Consider the following 27,928-nt stretch of genomic DNA (forward strand, 5'->3'; position numbering starts at 1 on the left):
TTTAGGGATAAAATTAAATATAAAGGTAAGAGGGCTGGGAAATCCCGGGATAAAGGAGGGTGGATTTAAGGAAGAGGCTCCTTCCAGGATTTTCCTTGGAATATTTAGGGAATATTTTCTAAAGGATTTAAGCCCAGCTTGAGCCAGATCCGGTAAAGGCAGAGCTTTGGGAATGCCTCTGGAGAGCAAAATCCCAGGAATTCCAGATATCCCAAACCAGGGCTTCCCAGGATTGGCTGGGATGAACCGAATCAATCCCAGGATCCAAAAAAATTCATCCAAATCAGGAGTTTGGGACTTTCTCTCTTTCCGGAGCGGATTTTTTCCACTCCTGGTTTTTGGTTTTTTTGGAGGAAGGAATTCTTGGATATTCCTGATTTGTTCCCTAATTTCAGGATGGGATTTTTCCCCCCACTTTTGAGGAAAATTTAGGATTTAAGTGTGGATGTGACAGAGCAGGATTTAAGGATCCGGAGCAGGAATTTCTGTTCCCAAATCCCTGGCACCAAACGCTGGAGCTCCAATTTCTTTTTCCCGTATTCCATAGGAACAGAGCCCCAGCAGGAGCTGAATTCCCCTTTGGAATCGCCAGGGTGAAGCGTTTCAATCCCGTGCATTTAATTCCGAGTGATCTCCTCGGAAAGAGAGGGAATTTGGGAAGGAAAATCGGGATTTGGAGCCCTTCCCCCGAGCTCCTGGCGCTGTTTTCCAAGGAAAACGTTGGAGAGCAGCTGGGATTTGGGAGGAAGGGAAGGAAGGAACGGTCTGAGGGAGCGGCGAGAGGCGCTCGGGGGTACTGCAAGGGAGGAGAAAGCGGGAAAGGACCGGGAATTTGGGAAGGGAAAGGGGAGCCAGAGCTGTGGGAAAGGGAAGGATAAAGGGGGAAAAGGTCTCCGTGGGGATAAACGGGAGCTGGGGGTCAGGGCTGGAATTCTGGAATTGCTGGAGTGGGAATTTGGGAGGGAAACTGGGAGAGAGGGATGGGAATTTGTGAGGGAAGAGGGATCATTGAAATGGGAATTTTGAGGAAAACAGGCACTGCTGGAATGGGAATTTTGAGGAAAACAGGCACTGCTGGAATGGGAATTTGTAAGGGGAAAATGGGCCTTGCTGAAGTGGGAATTTGTGATGGGAAAAGGCACTTCTGGAATGGGAATTTTGAGGGAAAGAGGCACTGCTGGAATGGGAATTTGCTTGAGATGTTTCTGTCGGTCCCAGGGATCTCCAGCCCCAGGTGTCAAATCCCGATCAGGCAGAATTCCACGTGTTTGGGTTCGTTCCCGTTTCCCAGATTTCTCCCCAGGATTTTTTCCATGTCCCAATCAATGTAAATGTGGAGAATGGAGGGAAGAATTAGGATTTACAAATGGGGGTCTCTGGTAATTAAAAGGATCCATTAACGAGGAGGAAAGTTGGAGTAGGCCCCAGTAGGCCCCAGTAGGCCCCAGTAGGCCCCAGTAGGCCCCAGTAGGCCCCAGTAGGCCTCACCCCATTTTGGTGATTTTTGTATCTGTTTTTTGTCTCATTTTTTGGGATCTCTTTTTTGGGATCGTTTCATCTCCCTTTTATCCATTTCTCCCTTTTTTCACTCTGCCTTGGACTAAAACTCACAAATCCTTCCCAGAATCCTGTTGGAATCATGGCAGGCAGGCCGACAGCTCCCAAAACCATCCCAAAAATCCTTTAAAAAAAACCAACGCCTTTTTCCCCTGTAAAACCCCAAATCCACGGAGCTGGAGCCGGACAGGAGCCGGAACCTGGCGTTTCCCGAGGCTCTCCCCTCTCCCGCATTTTTGCTCCGTGTAGTTTTGACAAGAACAAGCAGCAAATCATTAAAACAGCCCAAAAAAAAAATCCCAAAATCCCTTTTTTTGTCACAAAAATTCCCTTTGAAGCCGTGCCGGGGTGTCCGGAACGAATGGAGTGCCGGCTGATTTTAGGAAGTTTTATTTATCCAAAGCCCTTTCTGGCTCGCGCCGCTTTTGCGGAGCAGGGTTCAGGAACGCAAAACCCGGCCGGGATTTATGAAGTGTTTGGAAAAAGCAGGAAAAAGGGGAAGAAAAAAAAGTTGGGATTGACGAGATTTGGGAGCTGTCGGTGAAATCTCCGGCCCGGCGCCGCGCGAGGAATTCCCCGCGTTTCCAAACATCAAAACTCCACGGGGACGGACAGAAAACAAAACAACTTTTGGGATTTTTGGGAATCGTTTCTTCAGTATGGAATTATTTCTTAATTATTGCCCATTCTGCAGGATTATTAATGAATGAATTAATTATATTATTAATTATAATTAATGAATTATTGTCCAGTTTTGCCTGGAATTCTGCAGGATTATTCATTAATTATTTATTAATTGTTCATTAATTATTGCCCAGTTTTGCCCCAAATTATGCAGAATTATTAATTAATTATTGCCCAGTTTTGCAGGAATTTGGCAGATTAATTAATGTATTATTACCCGCTCTGTAGAATTATTAATTAATTATTGCCCAGCTTCACTTGGAGTTTTATAGAATTATTTATTAATTACTGCCCATTCTACAGAATCATTAATTAATTATTGCCCAGTTTTGCCTGGAATTCTGCAGAATTATTACATAATTCTCCAGAGGGAAAATTTGGGATGGAAAAGAGCCAAGGACTGCCAGGAGAGGGAGGAAATCCCGGGGGAGATGAGGAAAGGGCAGGAAAAGGGAGGAAAAAGGGAGGGAAAAGAATCCAGGGGTGATCCAAGAGGACTGGAAGATCCAGAGGGAAGGAGGGAGCCGCTGGTTTTCATGGATTTGGGGCATTTTGGGAACCCCTGAGTTCCTGGGATGCAGGAGAACGAGCTCGGAGCAGCCCTGCCCGAGGCTCTGCTCCGAGAGGAGAATTCCGGGTGGAGAATTCCAGGTGGAGAACTCCAAGCTGAGAACTCCGAGTGGAGAATTCCAAGCTGTGAACTTCGGATTGAGAATTCCAAGCAGAGAATTCCAGAGTTGTCAACTCTGAGCGGAGAACTCCAACTTGAGTATTCCAAGTCGAGAACTCCACATGGAGAACTCCAAGCTGAGAACTCCGATTCCAACTTGAGAATTCCAAGCAGGGAATTCCAAGCAGGGAATCTCCCGGAATGTCGTTTGTGGGCTCTGAGCCGGGTTTGGGATTTCTCCTCTTGGGAATTTTCCCTGACTAAAAACAACCCCACAATCAGACAGGGAAAATATCGGAATATTTACACCTGGGATTAAAGATTAAGGATTAATCATTTTCCACTTATTCCAGGTTTTTTGGATCCAGGAATTTTCACTGCCCTAGGACAAGGAATAATTTAACCCCTGAGCTGCTGAATTCCCTTTGGGATTATCCTCAAAATCCCAAAGCTTTGGTTTTTCCTGTTTATTCCGCCCTAAACTCGGACACACTGCAGGATCTGGAATATTTTAATATATTAAATTATCAATTTTAATCAATAAATTATTAATTAAGAAATAATATAATATTAATTAATTAATAAATTTTAATATTTTAAATAATCCCCCCTCTCCACCAGCCCCAAATCCACCTTTTCATCCTTTCCCGGGATTCCTTGCTGGGTTTGGATATTCCCAAGAAATTCCGTGTTTTTTCCACGCCTGGGGGAGGGGATGGCAGGGAAATTCCAGCGGCGCATTCCCGGCTCCGCTGCCTTGCAGCCCGACCTGCTGGGCGCAGGGAATCACTGCAAGCTCCAGCAGCTCCATCCAAACCCCGATCCCAAAGATTTTTCCCTTTTCCAGGCGTTTTTAGAGCGCCGTTAATTTGCTTTATTACGAGTAATTAACAAAAAAAACCTGGGAATGAGGGGGAAAAACGAGGCTTGGAGCGGATTCCGTGTACAGCTCGGGGTGGAAATTTGGGAAGTGAAGGGAATTTGGCTCCTTATGGATGTGGGGAGGAATTTCTGGGATTTTTGGGTGGGATCACATCCCAGGAAATGGTGCTGGAGCGGTTTGGAGTCTCCAGGTGGAATTTTTTGGGGGGGATAATTGTGTTGGGATAAGCTGGGAATGGGAGGGATGGATGGAATAGAAAATCAGGATTTGAAGGGGAATTTTTAAGGCCCTGGCACTCCGAGGAAATCAATCCATAGAAAACTTGGGATTTTAGGGAAATATGGAATTATCCAGGCTCTGGCACTCCGAGGAAAACAATAAATAAAAAAATGTGTGATTTTAAGGAAATACAGAATTATCCAGGCCCTGGAATTCCAAGGAAGTCACACCCACCAAACCCTCGGCTCTTCCCAGGTTCATCCCACAGAAAATCCAAACTCTGGAGCTTTGAAGGCTCTGGAAAAATGGGAATGTCCTGGATTTCCCGGCCCAAGCCATCCCAAATTTGTAAAAGCAGCACTTCCAGAGCTTCACCCCAAATCCCAGAGCTCCAATCTCGTCCATTCCCACTTTTTCTGGGGCTGCGGCGCCATTTCCATGGGATTTTCCAAGGATTCCGGCCAATTCTCGGGATATTAAACCACCATTCCTAAAATCCTTTCACAGCTCTGGGAAAGGAATCTCTGAAAATCCAGGGATATTAAAAGAACCAGGTGGGATTTGAGGAGGAATTTTAGTTTTTTTTTTCCTGGGATTTGAACGGGAATTTGGGATTTCACTTCCGCTCCTTGTAAAATCCCACCCGGAGCTCGCCCGGTATTGATTTTTCCCGGGATTTAAGAGCTGTTTAATGAAGCTCTGGGTACGTGAGAAAGCCAAGGAAATTTAATTGCAATTCCCATAAAAAGCTGTGGGAAATGAAAGTTTTTTCCTGGCATTGCTGGGATTCATTCATTCCCTTTTTCTTTCCCTCCGTGGGAAGCGGCTGCAGCTGAAAGAAGGAAAAATTCCCGTTAAAAAGTGATTTTAGTTTTGGGGATTTTTGACGATTTAAGGAGAGGTTTGAGTTGGAAAAGAGGGGGAATTTTTCCTCCTCCAAATCCAGAGCTCTTCATCCTCCAAATCTGGATATTTTCCTACTCTAAATCAGGATATTTTCCTTCTCTAAATCCAGATATTTCCCTTCTCTAAATCCGGATATTTTCCTTCTCTAAATCCAGATATTTTCCTCCTCTAAATCTAATTAGTGGATTAAAAGCAGGAGAAATCCTTGGGATGTGAATCCAAATGGAAAAACCATGGGATTGGGTTTTTAGGGAGCACGGGATGTGGAGTTTAGGTTCTGAAGGAACATTCCGGAATATTCCCAGTGCGAAAGGAAAAGGAAGCAGCTCCGTTTCCATGGATTTGTGCGGCGCAGCTGCGCTTGGAATGATCCCTAAAAATGGGAACGATTGATGGTGGATCATTTTCCAGCCGAGCTTTATTTGGGTGGATTATGGGATTTTTGGGAATTCCCACTTTCCTGGCAAAAACCCCCCTCAATTTATGACGATAATATGCTCGGATATTCCGGATTTGGGAATTTTCCCACCGGATCCGCGGCTGATGTGCTGAGCGGCTTCTCCCTCCGCCTGATCCCGGCGGGAATTTTCCCGTTTGGAAATGGGAAAATTGGGAAAATTGGGAAAATTTGTTCCTGTTCCAAAGCGTTCCGAGGTACCGGAGCCGCTCAGCCCGGCGCAGCCTCTGGAAAAGCGGGATCGGGCTGCTCGTTATCCCAATAATCCCACACCTGGAGCTCGTTAGAGGCAGCCACCTGTTACCTCCGTGTGGGGCCGGAAAAAAGGCAAAATTCCAAGGAAATGTTGTTTTTAAGGAATTGTAGAAAGGATTTTGCCATTCCCAGAGCTGGGATGGGGGCACGGAGATGCTCCCAGCACCGGGAATTCCATGAATTTCTGTGAACCCCAAATTTTCTCCTTTTAACCCCGAATTTTTTATTTTTAACCCTGGATTCTTTACTTCAATCCCAAATTTTTCACTTTTAATCCAGAAATTTTCACTCTTACCCCTAAATTTCTCATTTTTAACCCAAATTTTTTGCTTGGGACCTCAGCGGAGTTTGGGATTTGGGCCTGGAGCTGATCCTGGAGAGGAAAATCCTTGGGCGTTTTATTCCTCATTTGATTCCAGACGGTTCCTTTGGATGAGGAACTGGAAATTTCCTGGGAAAATGTGCCCTGGGAAATGCTGAATGTGGGAAAATCCAATTTTTTTGTGGATGAAGGGAAAATTTGGGCCTTCCCTGCTAGGCCCGAGGCCTTTCCCTGAGGCCTGGATTAAAAGCTGGACTCTCACGGTGTTTTCCGGCCTCTCTCCCAGTGTTTACCAGGAGAAAAGTGGGAATTGGGGCTGGAAAATGATGAAGGAACAGCTGGAAATTCCTTTTTCTGGGATGAAGGGAAAATTTGGGCCTTCCCTGCTAGGCCCGAGGCCTTTCCCTGAGGCCTGGATTAAAAGCTGGACTCTCCCGGTGTTTTCCGGCCTCTCTCCCGGTGTTTACCAGGAGAAAAGTGGGAATTGGGGCTGGAAAATGATGAAGGAGCAGCTGGGAATTCCAGTTTTGGAGCTGTTTGGAGGGCGCTGAGTGAGGAGCAGCTGCCTCCGCTCCCTTATCGGGCCTGGCCCCGCCGCTTTGTCCTGAGCAAATATTGAATCCCAAACCTTTTAGCGCCGCCGCATTCCCGATAAAAATCCACCCCAACACCTGGCACGGAGTGGCCACTCCAGAGAATCCATCAGCAGGAGGAAAATTCCCTGGAAAATTCAACGTAAGGTTCATTTGAGGAGCGGAAAGCTCCTTTCCACACCCTGCCCTTGGCCACTGGTTTGTAGGGAATCCGTGGTTTTATCCCTATTCCTATAAATTTCTTCTTGGAATCCCTGTTTTTATCCCTATCCCAGTAAATTTCTGCAGGGAATCCTGTTTTTATCCTTATTCCTGGAAATTTCTGCAGGGAATCCCTGTTTTTATCCTTATCCCAGTAAATTTCACAGGCAATCCACATTTTTATCCTTTTTCCCTCTCTCCTGAAGGATTTCCAAGCATTTTTCCCCAAAATCCGGGAAAATTTTAGGAGGGGAAAACCCAATTCCACACTTTGTTCATTGTTTTGTAGGGAATCCCTGTTTTTATCCTTAACCCTGGAAATTTCTGCAGGGAATCCATATTTTAATCCCTTTTCCCTCTCTCCTGAAGGATTTCCAAGCTCTTCTTCCCTAAAATCCTGGAAAATTCTCCCTTTTAGTGTAATTCTTTATTTTACACACGGATTTCTGGCAAGGTCGTGGCCTGAGGGCAGGGACAAGGATTTGGATTTGCCTCTGGAATTTTGGCCCTCAGGACTGGCATTCCCAGGTTTTTCCCGGTGTTTTTGCAGCAGGAATTCCCTGCCTTGGCCCCGAGGGATGGGTTTGCCCTAAAACTCCTCAAATCCCACAAAAAACGAGTTTGGATTTTGGATGGAACCAGAAGGAAACGGGATGTTTGGGGTTAGGAATTCCAAAATTCCTAAAAAAATTCCCAAAAATCAGCCCCTCCTTGTCCTTCCCATCCAGGAGAGGATGAGCACGACGGATGGGATGGCTCCGATGAAAATCCCAGCTGGAATTTTGGCCCTTCCCGGATTTCCGAGGTCCCGTTCCCAGCAGAATTCCAGGATGAGGGTGAGTCACTGATATTTCTGGAAATTTGGAAATTTTAGGGAAAAGTTTCTTGGAATTCTGAAATGTCACTGATGTTTCTTGGAATTTTATAAATAAACCTGGAATCCTTTGGTTTTCCATCCATCCCATAATTCAGGAGGGGATTTTTGGGAATTTTAGCACTTTGTCCGTTCCCACTAAATGTGAAAATCCTGGATAACATCCTTGAAATTCCACATATTTCTTTCTTATCTTGGTGCTGGTTTCTTCGGGATTGATTCTGATGGAAAAACTCCGGATTTCAGCCAACATTTCCCAAAATTCCCGGGTGATTTGTGGGAGTTTTCCTTCCAGGGAGCTCAAATTCCCACTTTCAGGAGGCTTTGTCTTCCAACCTTTTGGAATTCGGGTTTCTTTGCCGGGATTTCCTCTGGAGAGGATTTTTTGGGATATTCTGGTGCTCAGAAATTCGAGGTTTCTCCTGCTCCAGACTGGAGGAATCCGAGGGCGTTTCCTGAGGAATTGCTGGGGAACGAGTATTTTTTGGGAAGCGCCGATGCTGGGATGAGGGATGCTTCGGGAATGACGGATTTGAGTTGGAATTGGATCCACGGAGTCGAGCTGGTTCTGATTTTTGGGATTTTCTTCCCGTCCAACAGCGGATCCGGCTGCTCTCAAAACCTCAAATTCCCGTTTTCCAAGGATTTTTCCCCTCCTTTTCTCCTTCCCAAGCACTTCCCTCCCTTTTTTCCTTCATCCCCTTTTTCCATCCCAACCTCCTCTTCCCGCTCTCGTGGGACAGTAATTCCCAGCCCAAAATCTGGGATTTCTTCGGGACAAGGATTTGGGAAAATCCTTCCCATTCCCGTGGCTTTTTTCCACACTCCAACACAACACCGAGAATTCCGGAGCTTTTCCCACCTTCCTGAATTCCCCACTTGATTCAATCCAGGTTTTAATGGGAGTAGGTTGGATTTGGGACGATGATCACCGAAATAAAACCCGGGAAGTTTGGAGGCGGAGGAGTTTGGATTCGGGAAAATCCACTGGGACAGGTTTTTCCTCGCTCTGATTCCTCCTGGGAATCCGGGAACGTTCCCGGTTATCCCTGGAGGGACGGAGAGGGTTGGGAATGACTTTACTCAATGAGCCGTGAGCTCCGGAGGATTTTCCCTACGGAGAAATTCCGGAGCAAATGTTTGTGCAGAGCCGGAGCCTGGGAAGTGCCGGGAAGCCCAGAGGGACCTTGGAATGCTCAGGATTCCTTGGGAGACACTTCCCGAGTGTCCCGGGCTCCGGGAGACTTCCCCAAACCGCTTTTGGCTTAGAAACCGGGAAATTCCTTAATTCTGGGCTATGGTCGTTAATTTTTATGGAAGGAGGGAAAGGTTTGGAGCAGGAAATCTTGGTGGGAATTTGGGATGGAATTCCCAGGGAAGCTGCGGCTGTCCCGGATCCCTGGGAGTGCCCAAGGCCGGATAACGGGATAATGGGATAACGGGAAGTGCAGCTGCCCTTGGGAATGGGGTGGGATTTAAGGACCCTTCCCGATCCCGACCATTCCAGGATTTTAGAAATTGGGTTTTTATGGATTCGGCAGCTCCAGGAATTGCTGCAACCCTTGGGATACGGCTCCGCCCCATGGGATATCGATTTATGCCTTGGGATATCGATTTATCCCTTGGGATATAAATTTATCCCTTGGGATTCTGCTCCATCCCTCTGGATATTCCTCCGTTCCCGTTGGGATATTGGGGCGTATCCCTGTTTATTGGTGGAATTTTGGGGCTGTCCATGGATATTGGGGGGGTTCTGGAGGGAACATCCATGGATTTCTGGGGGTTCTGGAGGGAATATCCATGGATTTTCGGGGGTGTCCATGGATTTTTTGGGGGGCTGTCTGTTGATATTTGGGATTTTCTGCCGAGATTGGGGTGTGTCCGTGTTTATTGGGGGATTTTTGGGACTGTCTGTGGATATTGGGGAATTTTGAGGGGATTTCCATGGATTTTTGGGACTGTCCGTGGAGTTTTGGGGGTGTCCATGGGGGTTTCTCCGCGTCTGCCGTGGCTGTTTGGGGTTATTTGCATTTTTGGGGTTATTTGCATTTTTGGGGGTTATTCACATTTTTTTGGGTTTTTCAGGGCCGTCTCCCGGTGGCTCTTGGGATCCCTTTGGGTGGATTTGGGGTTTTTTTTAATTAATCGGGGTCTCTTTGGTGTATCTGAGCTTTTGGGAGCCTATTTGGGGTGATTTGGGGTGATTTTGGTGTACTTGGGGTCTACTCCGGCTGATTTTGGTGGTCTCTGGGTCTGTTTGGGTGGTTTTAGTGGTTTTGGGGTCTGTTTGGGGGGATTTTGTTGGTTTTGGGGTCTTTTTGGGAGAATTTTGTGGGGGGTCCCGCGGTCGCTCCGAGCTCGGCGGCGGCTCCGGAATTCTGCAGCGCCCCCGTGTGGGGCCGGCCGGGAATGGGAATAGGAACGGGAATAGGAACGGGAATGGGAATGGGAACGGGAATGGGAATGGGAATGGGAATGGGAATGGGAATGGGAACGGGAACGGGAACGGGAACGGGAACGGGAATGGGAATGGGAACGGGAACACGCCCTGGGATCGCGCCCGGGCAGGAACACACGCAGGTGCCGCTTCTTCCTCTCCTTTTATCCCCAAACCCCATCCAAGCACCCAAAGGCTGCCCCCAAATCCTCCTAAAAACCCCAAATCCTCCCAAAAGCCCCAAATCCTCCCACAGGAGGACACCTCATCCTCCCACAACCCCCAAACTCATCTCAAACCAATCCCACAAACTCATCCCAAATAAACCAATCCCACCCCACAGGCACATCCCATCCATTGGGATTGATTTGGGGTCAGGATTGATTTGGGATCAGGATTGATTTGGGGTTGGGATTGATTTGGGATCAGGATTGATTTGGGATCAGGATTGATTTGGGGTCAGGATTGATTTGGGGTCAGGATTGATTTGGGATCAAGGTTGATTTGGGATCAGGATTGATTTGGGCTCGGGTTTTCCCCTCACTCTGGCACCTTCCCAGCCCAGGAAACCTCTGGGTTTGGGCAGTTTTTTTGGGATTTTCCCACATTTTCCTGGCCTGGATAATCCCAAAGAGCTTCCATCATATCCAAGAGGTGTGGGAGGGAAGAATTGACCCGGACTTAAGGAATTTTATCCAGTTTATCCATGGGATGAGGCTGTGGGGTCTGCGTGGTTTGTCTCAGGAATCTTGGAATGGTTTGGGGTGGGAAAAACCCCTAAAAATCCCCCAATTCCAACCCCGTGCCGTGGACAGGGATCTCTCCCACCGGAGACAAATCCCTGGATCATCCCAAATCTCCCAGACACCTCCTGGCCAATCATTAATTAATGACTTAATTAATCCATCGAAGGGAGATGCTCCGCAGAGGATCAAAGCCATAAAAGCCCAGGAATTTGGGGGAGAAACGGGAAGTTTATTTTAACTGGAAACTGATGGGTTTTGGGATTTTTCCAGCCCGGATTTCAAGGCCGGGAGAGGCCTTGGAGGGCACGGGAGGCACCGGAACCCAGGGAGGACCAAATTTAGGGGAGGGGAGCTCCCGGTGCTCTCTGAACTCCTTCCAAAAAACCGGGAAGAGCTCCGGAATTCCCGATAAACACCTGATGCATGAGGTGTGGGGGAAGGATGGGATGAGGGAAGGGCTGGAGTGGGCACAGGGGCGGTGTCGTCCTTCAAAACCCTTCAAAACCCTTTAAACTTGTTCCAAACTCTCTAAAAGCCTTTAAAATCCCTCAAATCCCTTTAAAATGTTTTAAAATATTTTTAAATCCTTCTAAAAGTCTCCAAAACCCCTTTAAAATCCTTTAGAATGGTTCCAAACTCTCTAAAACCCTTGAAAATCCCTCAAATCCCTTTAAAATATTTTAAAATATTTTTAAATCCTTCTAAAAGTCTCCAAAACCCCTTTAAAATCCTTTAGAATGGTTCCAAACTCTCTAAAAGCCTTCAAGATCCTTCAAACCCCTTTTGAAATATTTAAAACCCTTCAAAACCCTTTAAAATCCTTTAGAATAGTTCCAAACTCTCTAAAACCCTTCAAAATCCTTCAGAACCCTTTGAAATATTTGGAAATATTTAAAAAATCCTTCTAAGACTCTTCAAAACCCTTTAAAATCCTTTAAACTCCTTCCAAACTCTCTAAAATCCTTAAAAATCCTTCAAACCACTTTAAAATATTTAAAAATCCTTCAAAACCCTTTAAAATCCAAGTGGGCTTGAGCTTCCCATCCCTAAAAGTCGAATCCCTGCTTTTCCCACCTTGAATTCCCAAAAAACCCCAAAGGTCCCCCAAAGGCCACCACGGGGGAAGTTTGGGGTTATTCCTGACCTCGATCCCAGTTGGAAAAAATCCCGGCTCCCTCCTCTCCCTGATTCCTTTGGATATCCTGAAACTCCAAATCCCAATTTTTTTTCCTCCCTGACTTTTATTTTCTCCTTCCTGGATAAAAGAATTCCCATTTCCCCCCTTTCTCTTCCCAATAAAATAAATCCCATTTTTTCCCCCCCGTCTCAGATAAAACAAAATCCCATTTCCCCCCTTCCCAGATAAAACAAATCCCATTTTTCCTCTGTCCCATATAAAACAAATCCCATTTTTTCCCCTCCTCTCACAGATAAAACAAATCCCATTTTTTTTTTTTTCCGATCCGGATAAAACAAATCCCATTTTTTTTCCCTCCTTTTCCACCCATTTTTTTTTATTTTTAACCTCCCGGTGTCCCCTGCCATTATTTCCTCCCGATATTTGCATTCCCACCTAATTTAGTCTCTCCCGGCTCCCGGGATTAATGGGCTGTTTACCCGGCTTAGATAAAACCGGGACTAAACCCCGGCCTAACCCCAAAGCGGTGACAAAATCCCATTTATCACCCTCGGCTTTTGTCCGGGGCCACTTTGCGGCTCCTCCGAGGGGGGAATTCATCGGGAATTTTTATCCTCCCCCAGGAAAATCCCTGGATATTCCCCGGAGCAGCCAGGCCTGAGCTTTGCTTCGTTTCCCGTTGAATTTTGATATTTTGGAAGGTCGGGTTTGGGGTTTTTTTTGAGGTTTTTCATCTTGGCCGCCAAGTTTGTCCCATTTCCATTTTGTTCCTTTTGTCGCCCCACCCCGACTTCCTTCTCCAGGAAAAATTTTGGAGTTTCTTTGATGGCAATTCCTGGAAAATTCCTTCCGATTTGAGGAGGAAAAAAAAATAATAAAAAATTCCCTGTCCCTCGTTCCCGATCTGGGAAAAATCTTGGGGGAAAAAAACCCCCAAACCAACAGGGCAAGGTGAAAGTTTCATAAAATTTATTTATTTGGAATTCGAGTTGGGATAAATGGATCGAAACCGCTTCCCTTCGATTTTTTGGGGGGGAATTTGAGTTGGGATAAATGGAGCGAAGCCGGTTCCATTTGGGATTTGAGGTTTTTCGGAGCAGAAGGAAAATTCAGCTGAGAATTCCTCGATTTTTTTTTTTTGGATGGAAAATCCAGCAGGATCGGGACACGAGGGGTGTTGGAAGATTGCCTTTCCCTCCTTTTCCGGGATATCCAAACCCAATCCAAGAGCTCTGGGAGAAGGAGGAGAAGGAAAATCCCTCGGGATTGAGGGATTTGGGGATTTGGGGATGGAGGAGAGGGTCTGAGGACAGCACAAAGTTGGATTTTCCTTCCATTCCCTGGAGATTCCAGGAGCAAATCCCCTTTCCCAAGCCTGAATCCATGGATTTTCCATGGAGGGTTTGGGATTGGAGCGGCTGTTCCGCTTCCCTGTGGATCCCGGAATTCCGGGTTCAACGGGAACGCCGAGGGGAAGGGAGGAGAATCCAGCCTTGCCCCCAAATCCCAAAATCTGCCCAAATCCCAAAATCCAACCAGACCCCAAATCCACCAGAACCCAAATCTTCGTGTCCTCGCTCAGGAATTCCAGGGAACAGCTGGGAATTCCCATTCCCTGGCAGATTTTAATCCATAAATTCAGCCCAGGTTTCCCTGGAGGGGTCTGGGATTGGGGGGGGGTCCCTAAAGAAGGAGATTTTTCCTTGGATTCGGAGGATTGGGAGCCACCCAGAACCAGGAATTCCAGCAAAAAAAAAAAAAAATGGCTCAAATTTCCAGCTTGGAATTCTCATTCCCTGACAGGTTTTAATTCCCAGACACCTTTCCCGGGATAGAGGAAATTGGGAATCGGGGAAGGGGCGTTGTCCCTAAACTCCCACGGGAAACAATTCCATTTATGGAGCCGAATCTCCTCATTCCCGACGGGAATAAACCCCCGAACGGGAAATAAATCCCAAGCGGAAAATAAACCCCAAATGGAAAATAATCCCCGAACGGAAAAATAAATCCCAAACGGAAAATAAATCCCAACCGGTAAATAAACCCCAAATGGAAAACAACCCCCAAATCCCCATTTTTTTTTCCCCCCCGGGATGGATTTTCCAAGCTCGTCTCCAAGCCAGCGAGCGGGAAGGGGAGGGGGAGGAGGGAGCAGGAGGCCGGAGGAAGATGGAAAAGCTCGTCTGGGATAATTAGGATAAAATTGGGATCCGGGGAACGGCGGGGTCAGCTCCTGTTCACGCCAATCCCGCTGCACCTTGGAGAGAATGGCCCGCTCCAGGTAATTAGGTCAAATCCATGATTATCCATCTCGGAGCCGAGGGGAAGGGACGGTAATTGGGATGAAATTTGTTTGGAGAGGAGCAAGGGGGGGGGGAACGGGGAAAAAAAAAAGAGCCGGGAATAGGGAGGAGGGAAAAAGGGAATCGGCTCCCAAGGTAACGAGTTCAAAGGGGAAATGAAGTTCAAGGTTCAGTTCCTGTTCACTCCTCACAACAACAACAAAAAAACCAGCCCATAATTCCATCAGCTCCTTTTGGAGCCGGGAGCGGCCGCGGATTCCCTGCAGGAAAAACGGGAATTGAGGCGCTGACAGCTCCTTAATGGGATTTTTTTTTTTTTTTTATTTAATTTTTTTTTGTTGTTGTTGTTGTTGGCAGAAGGGTAAAGAACTCCCGGAATGGGAATTTTTTTTGTTGTTGTTGTCTTCGGTTTTGTTTTTTTATTCCCTCTCTTGTTCTTCTTGTATGGAAATCGGGGAGCCCGGGAGATGCAAATTCCCGCTTTTTTCATTTGTTTCCCAGGAATTTTTTTGAGGGGAAAAAAGGGAAAAAGGGTCACGGAGAGTGGGGGAACTGCTCCACCTTTGGGGGATTTCATGGGATTTTGTCACCCTGGGATGCTCTTGGGAGAAGAAGTCGGGGAGCGTGGGAGATGCGAATTCCCACTTATTTTATTTCCCAGGAATTTTGCCAGGGAAAAAGCGGCCGAGTTGTGTGGGAATGGGGGAAAATCCTCCGGTTTTGGGGGGATTTAATAGGATTTTGGGAAAATAAGGATGTGCTCCTGTTCCTGGGGTGCTTTTCCCGGTCAATCCCTGATTTCCGTGCTGGGGCAGTGGGATTCCCAGGAATCCAGCTGGGAATCTTGAGAGAAAAGGGAAAAACGGGATTGGTTTTGTGATTAGAGGTGCAGGAATGCGGGATGGGGGGTCGGAATAAAGTCGGGGTCTCGGGTTTTTCCTCATGGGATCGTTCTGGGAGATTGGGATTTGGAAGGGGTTCCTGGGGATGCTCTAGGCAGGATTTGGTCCCTTTTTCCCTGGTTTTTTCCCCCCAAAAAATGTGGGATCGGGGCACAAAATGACAACGTTTGAGCTCATCCGGGAAAAGGACTGGGGAAATTTTGGGATTCCCTGACTGGAATGGGAAAAGCGGCCAAGGAGCTCCCCAGGAAAACTCACGGGTGGGGAGGGACCAAACGTCCCCAAAAGTGCCCCCAAAATGTCCCCAAATGTCCCCAGAAATATCCTCAAATGTTTCCCACAAATGTTTCCTCAAATGTTCCCCAAAATCTCCCGCAAATCTCCCAAATCACTCCCTGGAATGTTCTGGTTTTATTCCACTTTTTTCCTCCCTTTTTCTCTTCTTTCCTTCCTCCCTTTCCCTCTTTTTTCCCTTTTCCCTGCACCCAGCGAAGAGCGACTCAACCCCACCCGTCCCCGCCCCTTTCCTGCTCCCCTTCCAGCCCCATCCCAAATCCCAAATCCCAAATCCCAAATCCCAAATCAATCCCAAATCAATCCCAAGTCAATCCCAAATCAATCCCAAATCCTGGCCCTTGCTCTGTCCCAGGGCCATTTTGTGGTGGAGCTGCCACGATGGAAATGGGACCTGGGATTGACCCCGATCTGACCCCGATCCCGACCGTGACCCCAATCCTGACCCCGATCCCGACCATGACCCTGAACCTTGTCCTGACCCTGATCCCAGCCCCGATCCCAGCCCTGACCTTGACCCTTGTCCTGACCCCAATCCTGACCCCGATCCCGACCATGACCCTGAACCTTGTCCTGACCCTGATCCCAGCCCCGATCCCAGCCCTGACCTTGACCCTTGTCCTGACCCCAATCCTGGCCCTGACCCTAAACCTGCCCCAATCCCAGCCCAGATCCCATCCCTGACCCCAATCCCAGACCAAATCCCAGCCCTGACCCTAAACCTGCCCCAATCCCAGCCCTGATCCCACCCTGATCCCAAATCCCAGCCTTGACCCCAATCCCAGCCCCAGTCTTGGCCCTGACCCCAAACATGCCCCAATCCCAGCTCCGAACCCATCCTTGACCCCAATCCCAGCCCCAATCTTGGCTCTGATCCCAGACCTGCCCCAATCCCAGCCCCAATCCCGGCCCTGATCCCAAATCCCAGCCCTGACCCCAAACCTGCCCCAATCCCAGCTCCGAACCCATCCCTGACCCCAATCCCGGCCCTGATCCCAAATCTCAGCCCTGACCCCAATCCCAGCCCCGATCCCCTCCCTGACCCCAATCCCGGCCCTAATCCCAGCCCTGATCCCAATCCTGGCCCTGACCCCAATCCCAGGAAAATCCATCCCTGGGCCGGGAGCCATTGCTGGGTCGAGTTTAACGTCCGGCTTTTCCTTCCCCATCCCTCTTTTCCCATCCCTCTGGAATGGTTTTATTCCCTCATCTTTTACTCCTTGAGGAGCAGCAGCCTCAGGAATTCCCTGCCCCGGATCCCTGGGAATATCGGGAACATCCCAACCCTTCGTGCTCGGGGTCAATAATCGGCTTTTATCCCAAGAATTTGGGATAAACTGGGATAATCGGCTTTTATCCCAAGATTTTTCCTTTCCCATTCCCGGTTTTTATTCCATCATCATTTCAACATTCCCTGGGAATAATCCTGGGATAAAACCGAATCAAATCCCGCGGATTTGGCCCCTTCTCGGTGACCTTGGAATTGCTCTCCGAGGAAATCCTGGAATGGGATTTACCTCCTGACCCGTGGAATTCCACCCGGCTCCCATTTAGGGCATTAATTTGGGAATTCTGGAATAGTTTTCCCATTTTTTCCCCCCAGGATTTCCTGGAGGAAGGAAAAACGAGGGCAATGATTGGAAAATTATTGATCCGTGATCGGAATTTTGGCAGCAGAAAGCGGCTCCGGAAGAGCCAAGAAAAAAAAAAAAACCCAAAAAACCCAGGAAAACCCAAATTAATTCCAATTTTATTCATTGCCGGCTGTTTTTCCTGCTGTTTTCATTCTGGAAAAATAGAAAATCTGGGAATTTGGAGGACAGGAGGGAATAATTTGAGGTGGGAATTTGGGATTCTCGGTCACTCAGCGCCCCCAAAAGTGGAATTTTAGGAACAATCTGGAGATTTTTCCCTAAAAAGCTGCAGGGAAAATCCCAGGAATTTTATCATCCCACAGCTCCAGGACCTTTTCCAGCACCAACTTCCCAACTTGGTCCGTTCAGGATTGGATCCAGGGAAAAGGGATCCCTTTAATCTCTGCCTCCTCCCTTTTCCCTCTTTTCCCACTTCCCAGTTTCCCCCAGTCAGGAATTATTAAGGAAAAATTGATTATTAGGATTTTTTATTTTTGCCGTGCAGCCACAGAAAAACTCTTTTTTTTTCCCAGGAAATTTTGGGCACCGTTGGCTTTGATATTTTTAAATTATATCCCAAACTTTCTGGTTTTTCCTTCTATCATCCCTAAAAAACAGCCACAGAAAATCCCATTTTTCCAGGGAATTTTGGGCATCTTTTTTTTAAAAAAATATTCTCTAAATAAAATCCCAAATTTTCTGCTTTTCCCCTTCCATCATCGCTTAAAAACAGCGTCAAAAATCCCATTTTCCAGGGAATTTTGGGCATCTTTCGGTTTTTGAAATGTTCTCTTAATATTATCTGAAATTTTTTGCTTTTCCTCTTCCATCATCCCTTAAAAACAGCCACAAAAATCCCATTTTCCAGGGAATTTCGGGCATCATTTTGGTTTTTGACATTTTTAAATAATATCCCAGATTTTCTGCTTTTCCCCTTCCATCATCCCTTAAAAACAGCCACAGAAAATCCCATTTTCCAGAGAATTTTGGGCATCTTTTGGTTTTTGAAATGTTCTCTTAATATTATCTGAAATTTTTTGCTTTTCCTCTTCCATCATCCCTTAAAAACAGCCACAAAAATCCCATTTTCCAGGGAATTTCGGGCATCATTTTGGTTTTTAACATTTTTAAATAATATCCCAGATTTTCTGCTTTTCCCCTTCCATCATCCCTTAAAAACAGCCACAAAAATCCCATTTTCCAGAGAATTTTGGGCATCTTTCGGTTTTTGAAATGTTCTCTTAATATTATCTGAAATTTTTTGCTTTTCCTCTTCCATCATCCCTTAAAAACAGCCACAAAAATCCCATTTTCCAGGGAATTTCGGGCATCATTTTGGTTTTTAACGTTTTTAAATAATATCCCAGATTTTCTGCTTTTCCCCTTCCATCATCCCTTAAAAACAGCCACAAAAATCCCATTTTCCAGGGAATTTTGGGCATCTTTTGGTTTGAAATGTTCTCCAAATATTATCCCAAATTTTTTGCTTTTTCCAGGGAAACTTGGGCACCTTTTATTTTTTAACCTTTTAAAATAATATCCCAGATTTTCTGCTTTTCCCCTTCCATCATCCCTTAAAACCGGCCCAAAAAATCCCATTTTCCAGGGAATTTTGGACATTTTTTTTTTAAAAAAAAAAAAAAAAAATACTCTCTAAATACCACCCCGGATTTTCTGCTTTTCCCTCCCATCATCCCACAAAAAAAAAAAAAAATGGGAAAAACTTCGGCCGTAAATTTGGGATCGCGCCCCGCCGCCTCATCCCAGGATAACGCTTCCCGTTATCCCTTCGGAACATTCCGGACTTTCTCCAAGGGTTCCAGGAGCCACCTCGTGGCCACCTCGTGGCAGCTTCTCCCGAGGTGGGACCTCAAGGAGAGGCGAGGGAAGGGGGTGGAAAAAAATCCAGGCTGGGATATAAATGGGATCCATCCGTCAGCCGGAATCCAGGGAAAAGCCTTCGGGATATAAATCGGGGCGCTAACGGCGCTGCCAAGCGGGGCCGCGGCCGTAAATACTCATTATCTTCCCTAATATGACACCGGATTGGGAAGAGCCGAGGGGAGGGGGGGAAAAAAAAAAAAATAAAAGGGATAAAAAAAAGAGAAAAAAAATTCCGGAGGGAGGGCGAGGAATTAAAAGCGGGGCGAGGTTTTTCTAAACAACAAAAGGAATTTGGGAAGGGCGGGATGAATATAAATTATTGATAAATATTAAAGGCTCGCTCCCTCCGGACATCTGTTTGCATCCATTGGGTGTCGGATCCCGGCGGAGCTGAATGGGATTTATCTGGATTTTCTATGCATGGCTTGCTGGGAATGGAAATAAATCGGGAAGCGGCTCCGGCGGGGCCGTATTGGTTTTTCCTGGGCTGCCTGAACTTTTCACCCCGGGGGTCGGAGCGGTCGCGCGCTGACCCCGCTGCCCCCGGCTGGTGCGGCCGCGGCTCCGAGGGGGTCACCTCGCAGCCATGGCAACGCACCGTGGATTATCCAAGGATAAGGTCCTGGCCTCCGCTTCCCGCTTTTCCGTGCCGGCCGGCGGGATTTGGGAGGCCCGAGTGGATGGGGGCGTTTTTTGGGTTTGGGTTTGGGGAGGGTTTGGGGGGGTGTTGGTGGCGGTTGCGAGGGAAGAGGAGGTGGTGGGGAGGTGGATGTTCGGAGGGTGGGAGGGATGGGGAAAGAGGGAATGGGGAAGGAAAAGAGGGAATGGGAAAAGAGGGAATGGGAAAAGAGGGAATGGGAAAAGAGGGAATGGGAAAAGAGGGAATGGGGAAGGAAAAGAGGGGAGGGAAAAGGAAACGAGGGATGGGAAAAAGGAACGGGAAAAGAGGGAACGGGAAGGAAAAGAGGGAATGGGGAAAGAGGGATGGGAAAGGAAAAGTGGGAATGGGAAGGAAAAGAGGGAATGGGAAAGGAAAAGAGGGAATGGGAAAGGAAAAGAGGGGAGGGAAAAGGAAATGAGGGATGGGAAAAGAGGGAACAGGAAAAGAGGGAACGGGAAAAGAGGGAATGGGAAAGGAAAAGAGGGAATGGGGAAGGAAATGAGGGATAGGAAAGGAAAAGAGGGAATGGGAAGGAAAAGAGGGATGGGAAAAGAGGGAATGGGAAAGGGAAAGAGGGATGGGAAAATACGGATGGGGAAGGAAAAGCACTCCCAGTTCTGGATTTGTATCCCTGTTCCCCGTCGTGCCTCAGTTTCCCCGCTATCCCTCCAGGAATAATCCTTTGGAGCAGATTGGTTGGGGTTTAAGTGGGAATGTTCCTGGTTTATTCGTTGGGATTTGGGATATAAAGCACTGGGGGCTGTTCCTGGCATTAGGGAATGGAAAATTCCTAAAAATTTGAGCTGGAATCCAGCTCCGGGCAAGCCAAGAGGGGCCGGAGGGCTCCAGAGTGGGAGATTTGGTGCTTGGGAATTCCGGATCCTGGGGGATTTCAGAGCCTGGCTCCAACTGCAGGTTCCATCCCGGGAAGGGATTCATTCCCATCCCGAGATTCCGTATGGGAAGCTGGAGGTTTGGGTTGAATCTGGGTGAGGAATCTCTGCCTCAGGAGCACCAGGAGAGGTCTGGGAATGGTCAGTTCCCAGGAACCAGGCAGCAGGAATGGGATTTCTGTCATCCCTGGGCTGGAGCTGGTTCTGCTGTGAAAATCCAGGGAATACCATGGGATTCTGGGATGGTTTGGGTGGGAAGGACCTTCAATCCCATCCAGCTCCATCCAGGGACACACCCCCTGTCCCAGGGTGCTCCAGCCTGGCCTTGGACACTTCCAGGGATCCAGGGGCAGCCACAGCTTCCCTGGGAATTCCATCCCAGCCCCTTCCCACCCTGCCAGGGAGGAATTTCAGGATGTGTTCCTGATGAATTTCCCCTTTCCCCCTTTCCTCTTTTCCCCCTTTTCCCCTTTCCCATTTTCCCTTTCCCTTTTCCCCTTCCCTGCCTGGTGTCCCCCGGCTCTCCCTCTATCCCAGGACAGGCCTCAATCCACGTTTTTCAACTTGGGAAATTCCCAGGATTGCTGCTGGATTTATTTTGGGAATGAGGCCGTGCCCTGTCCACGGGAACACAACGGGATTTCCCCTCAGTCCCACCCCCCTTTCCATTGTTTTCCCGGTTTTTGGTGTCCAAAGGGCCATGGATAGAAATTCCAGAGGCCTCGGAGCAGCTGTGGAAGTGCTCAGCTCGCTCCGGACAATGGGAATACAAATCCGGACTTGGCCAAAGGCCTCGGGATGGATCCGAGTCCATCCCAGCCCAGTCCGGGGATCAAACTGGGATCTCCGGTGGTGCCTCTGGAGACGGGACAAGGGGGAGGAAGAGGAGGAGGCTGAGGATCAGATGAGGATGAAGATCGGGATGAGGATCAGGATCAGGGTGAGGACCAGGATGAGGAGGAAGAGGAGGAGGAGGAGGCTGAGGATGAAGATCAGGATGAGGATGAGGATCAGGATCAGGACGAGGAGGAGGAGGAGGAAGAAGAGGAGGAGAAGGCTGAGGATCAGGGTATGGACCAGGATGAGGAGGAGGAAGAAGAGGAGGATGAAGATAAGGATCGAGGTGAGGACCAGGACAAGGAGGAAGAGGAGGAGGAAGAGGATGAAGATGAAGACCAGGATCAGGGTGAGGACCAGGATGACGAGGAGGAGAAGGAGGAAGAAGAGGAGGAGAAGGAGGAAGAAGAGGAGGAGAAGGAGGAAGAAGAGGAGGAGAAGGAGGAAGAAGAGGAGGAGAAGGAGGAAGAAGAGGAGGAGAAGGAGGAAGAAGAGGAGGAGAAGGAGGAAGAAGAGGAGGAGAAGGAGGAAGAAGAGGAGGAGAAGGAGGATCAGGGTGAGGACCAGGACAAGGAGGAGGAGGAGGAAGAGGAAGCCAGAGCTGGGCTCCATCTCCAGCATCCCAGACCTTTCATTCCTGCTGGGATCCAGATCCCTCCCCCCTCCCCACAAATTCCTCCCAACCCTTTCCCTATTTCCCACCAACTCCCGCCTCACCCAAACCTGGAAATTCCGACCCCCCAAAACCCCGGGAGCGAGAAACCCATGGAGCCCAACGGCCGCGGATCCGCGGATTCCGGCCTGGCTTTCCGTGCGGGAATGGGGGTAGGGAGCGGGAGCCGAGCCGTGCTTCCCGAGCTGTTTGCAGAGCCCTCGGAAAAAAGGGAAAACAATGCGATTAATTTTCTGCAGCGCAATCATGCAGAGATTTAATAAGCAGCCAAAGGTAGGATCCATCTGTAAGGAACGCGCCGCCTGCTCCATTACTCCTCTCCTGCCATTTTTTTTCCTTCCCAAACCTTAATTAATTGAGGGAAAAAAAAAAAAAAAAAGAGGGAATTGTTTATTAAAGTGGGAACAGGCTCTCGGCTCTGTCTCTCCGCAGCTCTGGTTCAAAAGTTCACCCAATTCCCCCAAGGCTCATCCGTGTGTGTTTGGAATCGGGGCCGTGCTTCTCCCTCGTTCCCAGATTTCCTCGCTTCCCTGCTCCCGCACGGATTCCCGAAAAGGTGCCGAGCTCGGGAGAAAAGAAAATTAATTTAATTTAAAAATTTTTTTTTTATCCCGTCTGGAATATTCTGTGGGAGAGGTTTCTCTTCTCTCCCTGCTCGTCCTTTATCCCGGTCGGCTCGGGAAGGGAAAGGCAATTCCAGAGTGGGGCTGGAATGGGATAAACGGGAAGGGATGGGAGAGGATTCCGCAGGTGGAGCCGTGTGGGAAGCGCCAGTCCTAGAGGGGAATTTGGGATAGCCGTGGTCAGTGTGGGAATTTGGGATAGCCACGGTCAGTGTGGGAATTTGGGATAGCCACGGTCAGTGTGGGAATTTGGGATAGCCACGGTCAGTGTGGGAATTTGGGATAGCCATGGTCAGTGCGGGGCCAAGAGGGGAGATCCAGGGAAAACTGAGGTGTTGGGAATTCGGGATATCTGTGGGGTATCAGGCTGAGCGGCAGCTCCAGAATTCCCACTTTTCCTGGCTCAATGTTGCCCTCTCCTTGAATCCCTGGTTCCTGCTGCTCATCCCTGGCTCGCTCCATCCCCCCTGGATGTCCTTGGAATGCTGGTGTGCCTGCCCAAAAGAAATGGAATTTTTTCATGGAGAACTCGGTGTTACTGTGCCAGAATTCCCGGTTTTCAGTCCTGGGAAAGTTCCAGCCTGGGATCTGCAGGCTCAGCCCCTCCCAGCCTGGCTGTCCCTGTGTCTGGCAGGGTCACTCTGTCCTGGCCGTGTCCGTTTGTCCATCAGGGTCACTCTGTCCTGGTTGTGCCCATTTTCCATGGAATTCCTGATCCCGTTTTTTCCCGGGATCTGTCCCTCCCCACCCACCGCAGAGCTGGAGACAGGCAAAGCTTGGAAACCTCGGGATCGGAGGAGGAAACACCTTGGAGAACGGGAAGGAGGGGAGGGAAAAAGCCAAAAAATGACACAGGGGTGTCCTGAGGGGGATTTGGATCTTCGGGATCCCCTCGGGGTCCCCTCGGTGCCACCACGGTGGGGACGAGCAGGGACCCGGCACCTTGGCCCCACCAGGACCAGGAATAAGGGATTTAATCCCACCAGGACCAGGAATAACGGATTCCTTCAGGATTTGCCAGGTTTGATTTCCTGGATTTCTGCGGGATCCAGGGCTCCTTTAATAGGGAATAAAAGCAGGATCTGGGGTTGTGGCCAAGGCCTCGGCACCGCGCGCCGCAGCTGGCGCTGCCTGCGATTATCCCAAATAAAAACTGCAGCTGGATTTTATCCGCCACCTGGATTTGGGAGCGGGGGAACGGAGGATTTCATTTTCCCAATAAATTCAGAAGAATTCGCGGAATAACCGCCGCTGCCGGAGCGCCACCGGGGCCGTGCAGATGTCTGGGCTCAGCTTTATAACCCTCCACTCGAATTCCCGGAGTTTTCCAAGAATTCCCGCCCTGCCCGCGGTGCCAGGCATGGAGACACCCGTGAGATTTCCCCTTCTCTAATGGCCTCTCCTCGCTCGGATTCAAGTTTCCTGCTCTTTCCCACAGCCAGGAGGACGAGGAATTTGTCGGGAGCGTGAACTGAAAGTTGAGAGTCTCCTGTGGCCGTGCCACTCCAGTTGTTGGGATTCCTGGAATATTCGGAATACAACATCCCCGAAAAGTTAGCGGGAGCTGCCGGGAAGGTCACGCAGTGGGAGGAACGCGGGGCTTTTCGAGAGAAAACCTCCCGATTTTCCCATTGAAAGCAAATTTTCCCTCGGAAACCTCAAAATCCGTGAGGGTTTCAGGGAGAAGTTGAGGATTGCAGCGGGTGGGGAGGAGAAGGAAGTTTGGGATTTTGAGTTGGAGGGAGGAATCCCAAAAAAAAGATCCCCCCCGTTTCCTGTCCAGGGCAGGGCTGGAGCAGCTGGAGGGATTGAAAGGGTCACAGATGTGGGGACATGGGAGGGGTGGCACAGATTCCCAGAGCAGCTGGTGCTGCCCCTGGATCCCTGGAAGTGTCCCAGGCCAGGTGGGACAGGACTTGGAGCAGCCTGGGATGGTGGGAGGTGTCCCTGGATGGGCTCCAAGGTCCCTCCCCACCCAGACAATTCCGTGATTCCGTGGCAGCGCTGGGTTGAAGTTTGGGCTTGGTCTTGGAGGTCTTTTCCAACCTCAACAACTTTGGGATTGTGTGAGGGGACAGCTGGGAGGGATGTGTCCAGTTCCAGAACCAAACCTGTGGTGGTTCCAGAACCGAACCTGTGGTGGTTCCAGAGCTGAGCCTGTGCTGGTTTTAGACCCAAACCCCTGCTGCAGTTCCAGAACCAAACCCAAGGTGATTTTAGACCCAACCCCCAGCCCAGTCCCAGCCGTGACCCCACAGCAGTTCCAGACCTGAACCCACGATGATTTTAGACCTGACCCCTGTTCTAGTCCCATCCATGGCCCCATCACAGTTCCAGAACCAAGCTCAAGGTGCTTTTTGCCCTGACCCCATCACAGTCCCATCCATGACCCCACCATGGTTCCAGACCCAACCCCATCACAGTCCCAGCCCTGACCCCACCACAGTTCCAGAACCAAGCTCAAGGTGCTTTTTGCCCCAGCCCCATCACAGTCCCATCCATGACCCCATCACAGTTCCAGAACCAAGCTCAAGGTGCATTTTGCCCCAGCCCCATCACAGTCCCATCCATGACCCCATCACAGTTCCAGAACCAAGCTCAAGGTGCATTTTGCCCCAGCCCCGGCGCAGTCCCAGCCATGACCCCTCTGTGGTTTCAGAACCAAGCTCAAGGTGCTTTTTGCCCCAGCCCCGGCGCAGTCCCAGCCATGACCCCTCTGTGGTTTCAGAACCAAGCTCAAGGTGCTTTTTGCCCCAGCCCCGGCGCAGTCCCAGCCGTGACCCCGCTGCGGTTCCAGCGCGTGGCCGGCGGCGCCGGCGCTGGGCCCGGCGGGGGGGCCGCAGCCGCAGCACGCAGCAGAAGAAGAAGAAGGATCTGCGGCCGGTGGCTGCAATCATCCCGCTGCTGTCTGCTCCCAGACTGATGGCAGAGCCCGCCGAGGCGGGGAGTTCAACCAGAGGTTATCTTTCCCAGGTACCATCTCGCCCAACGAGAATTTGATTTTTTTTTTTTTTTTTTTCCCCTTCTTTTTTTTTTTCTCCCCCCCTCTCCAGGACTTTACTCCATTAGATTAATGAAATTTCAATGAGAGCCCGGCGCCCCCTGAAGCTTTGTTAACAAAACAAATGGGGGTTCGGGAGGTGTGACAGCTCGCGAGGAGAGTTACGAGAAGGTGAATACATCCTCGCAATCCACTCAGCCCGCCGCACATTGATCTCTATTTAAAGCCCCGATCGGATTTTTGTTAATTATAAATGATTGATCTGCCGCTCTCTCCCCTCTCCCAGCGCCGCCCGCCCTTCTCGTCTTCCGTGTGGGTTTTTTTTCCACCCCCCCCTCTCCCTCCTCTTTCCCCGCGCCCCCCGAACGCGCTCGGAACTTCTTTGCATGCTGCGTGTGGAGCTTTTTTGTTTTCGGAGACAGCCCTGGAAGGCAAATTGCGGCCGGGCCCGACGGCAGAGCCGCGGCTCCGCCGGCGCTTCCATTGGCGGCTCCGTGTTTTTCATGGCTTGATCGGCCAAATGAACTCCCAGCCCGGCGCCTTTTACGGGTTTAGCACAAAAAGGAGGAATAAAATAAATGAAATAAATGGGGAGCGAGGCGAAGAAAGGGCTCTGAGACAAAGCGAGGCGCGGGGATTAAAGCCGGGGAATTGGGTTTGGTTTCCAGGAGGGTTGGGAATCTGGGAAATTGAGGAGGTGGCCTTGAATCATCCTTGAAATGTGGGGGTTTGGAGGGGTCAGGGCTCCTGAACGCTCTGGGAATGGGATCCAGGCTGAGGTGAAGGTCCAGAGCCTCCCGTTCCTCCCTGGATCTTCCTTCGGCTCTGGTTTTATCCCAGATTGGAGCAGGAGGGTTGGAACTGGGATCTGTTGGAGCCGGGAAATGGAGCCGTCCTTAAATCCGGGTTTTAGTGGGGTCGGGGTGGTTGTGTTCACACCGGGAACGGGATCCAGGGAAAAACAAGGATCCAGAGCCTTTGATTTCTCCCTGGAGCCATCCCCAACTCTTCCCTTGGCTCCGGTTTTATCCCGGTGAAGTCGCTCCCGGCTGGAGCAGCAGGGTTGGAACCGGGATCCGTTGGGACGTTAAACCGAGGTTTTAACTGGGATTTTACTGGGGTCAGGGTGGTCGTGTTCCTACACACTCCAGAATCGGGATCCAGGGAAAAACGAGGATCCAGAGCCTTTGATTTCCTCCTGAGATCGGTCCCGAACTTCTCCCTCGGAGCCGGTTTTATCCCGGGGAAATTGCTCCCGATTTGGGCAAATCCCAGCGGAGAAGATCCTTTAAAAATCAAATTATCAATGATTTTGGAGACCTGGTTTGGCCAGGACTGGTCCCAAGAGCAGCCTGGTCCTTCCTGGAGCCTCCATGGAATTTCTGGAGCTCCATAAAATCCAGCGACTCCCTGTTCCGCTTCCAAGGCACCGCAAAACCGGGATATTTCCATCCCAAATCGGCAATTCTTGGAATTTTTGTGGCTTTCCGGAGTTGGATTGGGAAGGGGAGGGGAGGGTTGGTTCTCCTTGCTCTGGTCTCGGATCTTTGATCCAAGATCTTTGGCTGATCCTGGTGAGTCCCATCCTGCTTGGAACAGCCTGGGAGAAAATCGGAGAATTCCCGATAATTCCAGATTTATTCCGTGCCCAAATTCCCGAGTCAACTTCAGGGTCAGTTGGGTGAATTCTGGGGTTGTTTGACTCTTCTTGACTCCTTTAAAACCCCCCCAAAACCCCAAAACTGAACTAAAAAACCCCAATGAAGAAAAGAGGGAAGACGAGGCTTTTTTCGGCTTTTTTCCTAGAAAATCCACCCCAAATCCCAGTTTTTCCTCAAACCTTCCCAAAATTTCTCAGTGCTCATCCCGTGTGGAGCTTCCCCAACCCCGGACCCCAAAAATTGAGGAAAAAAATCCCATTTTACCAAAAAAGGACCAAAAAAATGCCAAATAATTGAATTTTTGGGATGTCTCCCATCAAAGGGACCTGGATCCTAAAAATGAGGGGTCGGAGCTTCAATTAATCAATCAAATTAATAATCAATTAATCAAATAATCAATTAATTGAATTGATTTGGTTTATTAATTAATGTAATTGAGCAAAACTTGAAGCAAAACTCCCGAATTTTGCTTTTTTTCTCCCCAATTTTTGGGGTCGAGCTCCGTCTCTTCCCATTTCCATGCCTGGATCCCATCCATTTCCATGGATCAGAATTCCAGCTTTAAGGAAAAAAAAAGCCCCAAAAAAGCTCCGGATGTTTATTGCTGGAATTAGAAACTC

At 49.1% G+C, this 27,928-nt stretch overlaps 1 protein-coding gene across 1 annotated transcript in view; it reads left to right on the forward strand.

Moving 5' to 3' along the window:
* The window catches only part of SKAP1 (src kinase associated phosphoprotein 1), a 71,876-nt gene that overhangs the window by 5,697 nt on the left and 38,251 nt on the right, over positions 1–27,928 (forward strand). The window contains exon 4 of the mRNA XM_014262061.2: positions 7,476–7,583. Within this exon, the coding sequence (XP_014117536.2) occupies positions 7,476–7,583 (108 nt within the window). The remainder of the gene's footprint in view (positions 1–7,475; positions 7,584–27,928) is intronic.

This window comes from Pseudopodoces humilis, chromosome 29 (genome assembly GCF_049639895.1).
Source record: "Pseudopodoces humilis isolate 2021_Gansu_Grassland_sample_001 chromosome 29, ASM4963989v1, whole genome shotgun sequence".
Classification (NCBI taxonomy): domain Eukaryota; kingdom Metazoa; phylum Chordata; class Aves; order Passeriformes; family Paridae; genus Pseudopodoces; species Pseudopodoces humilis.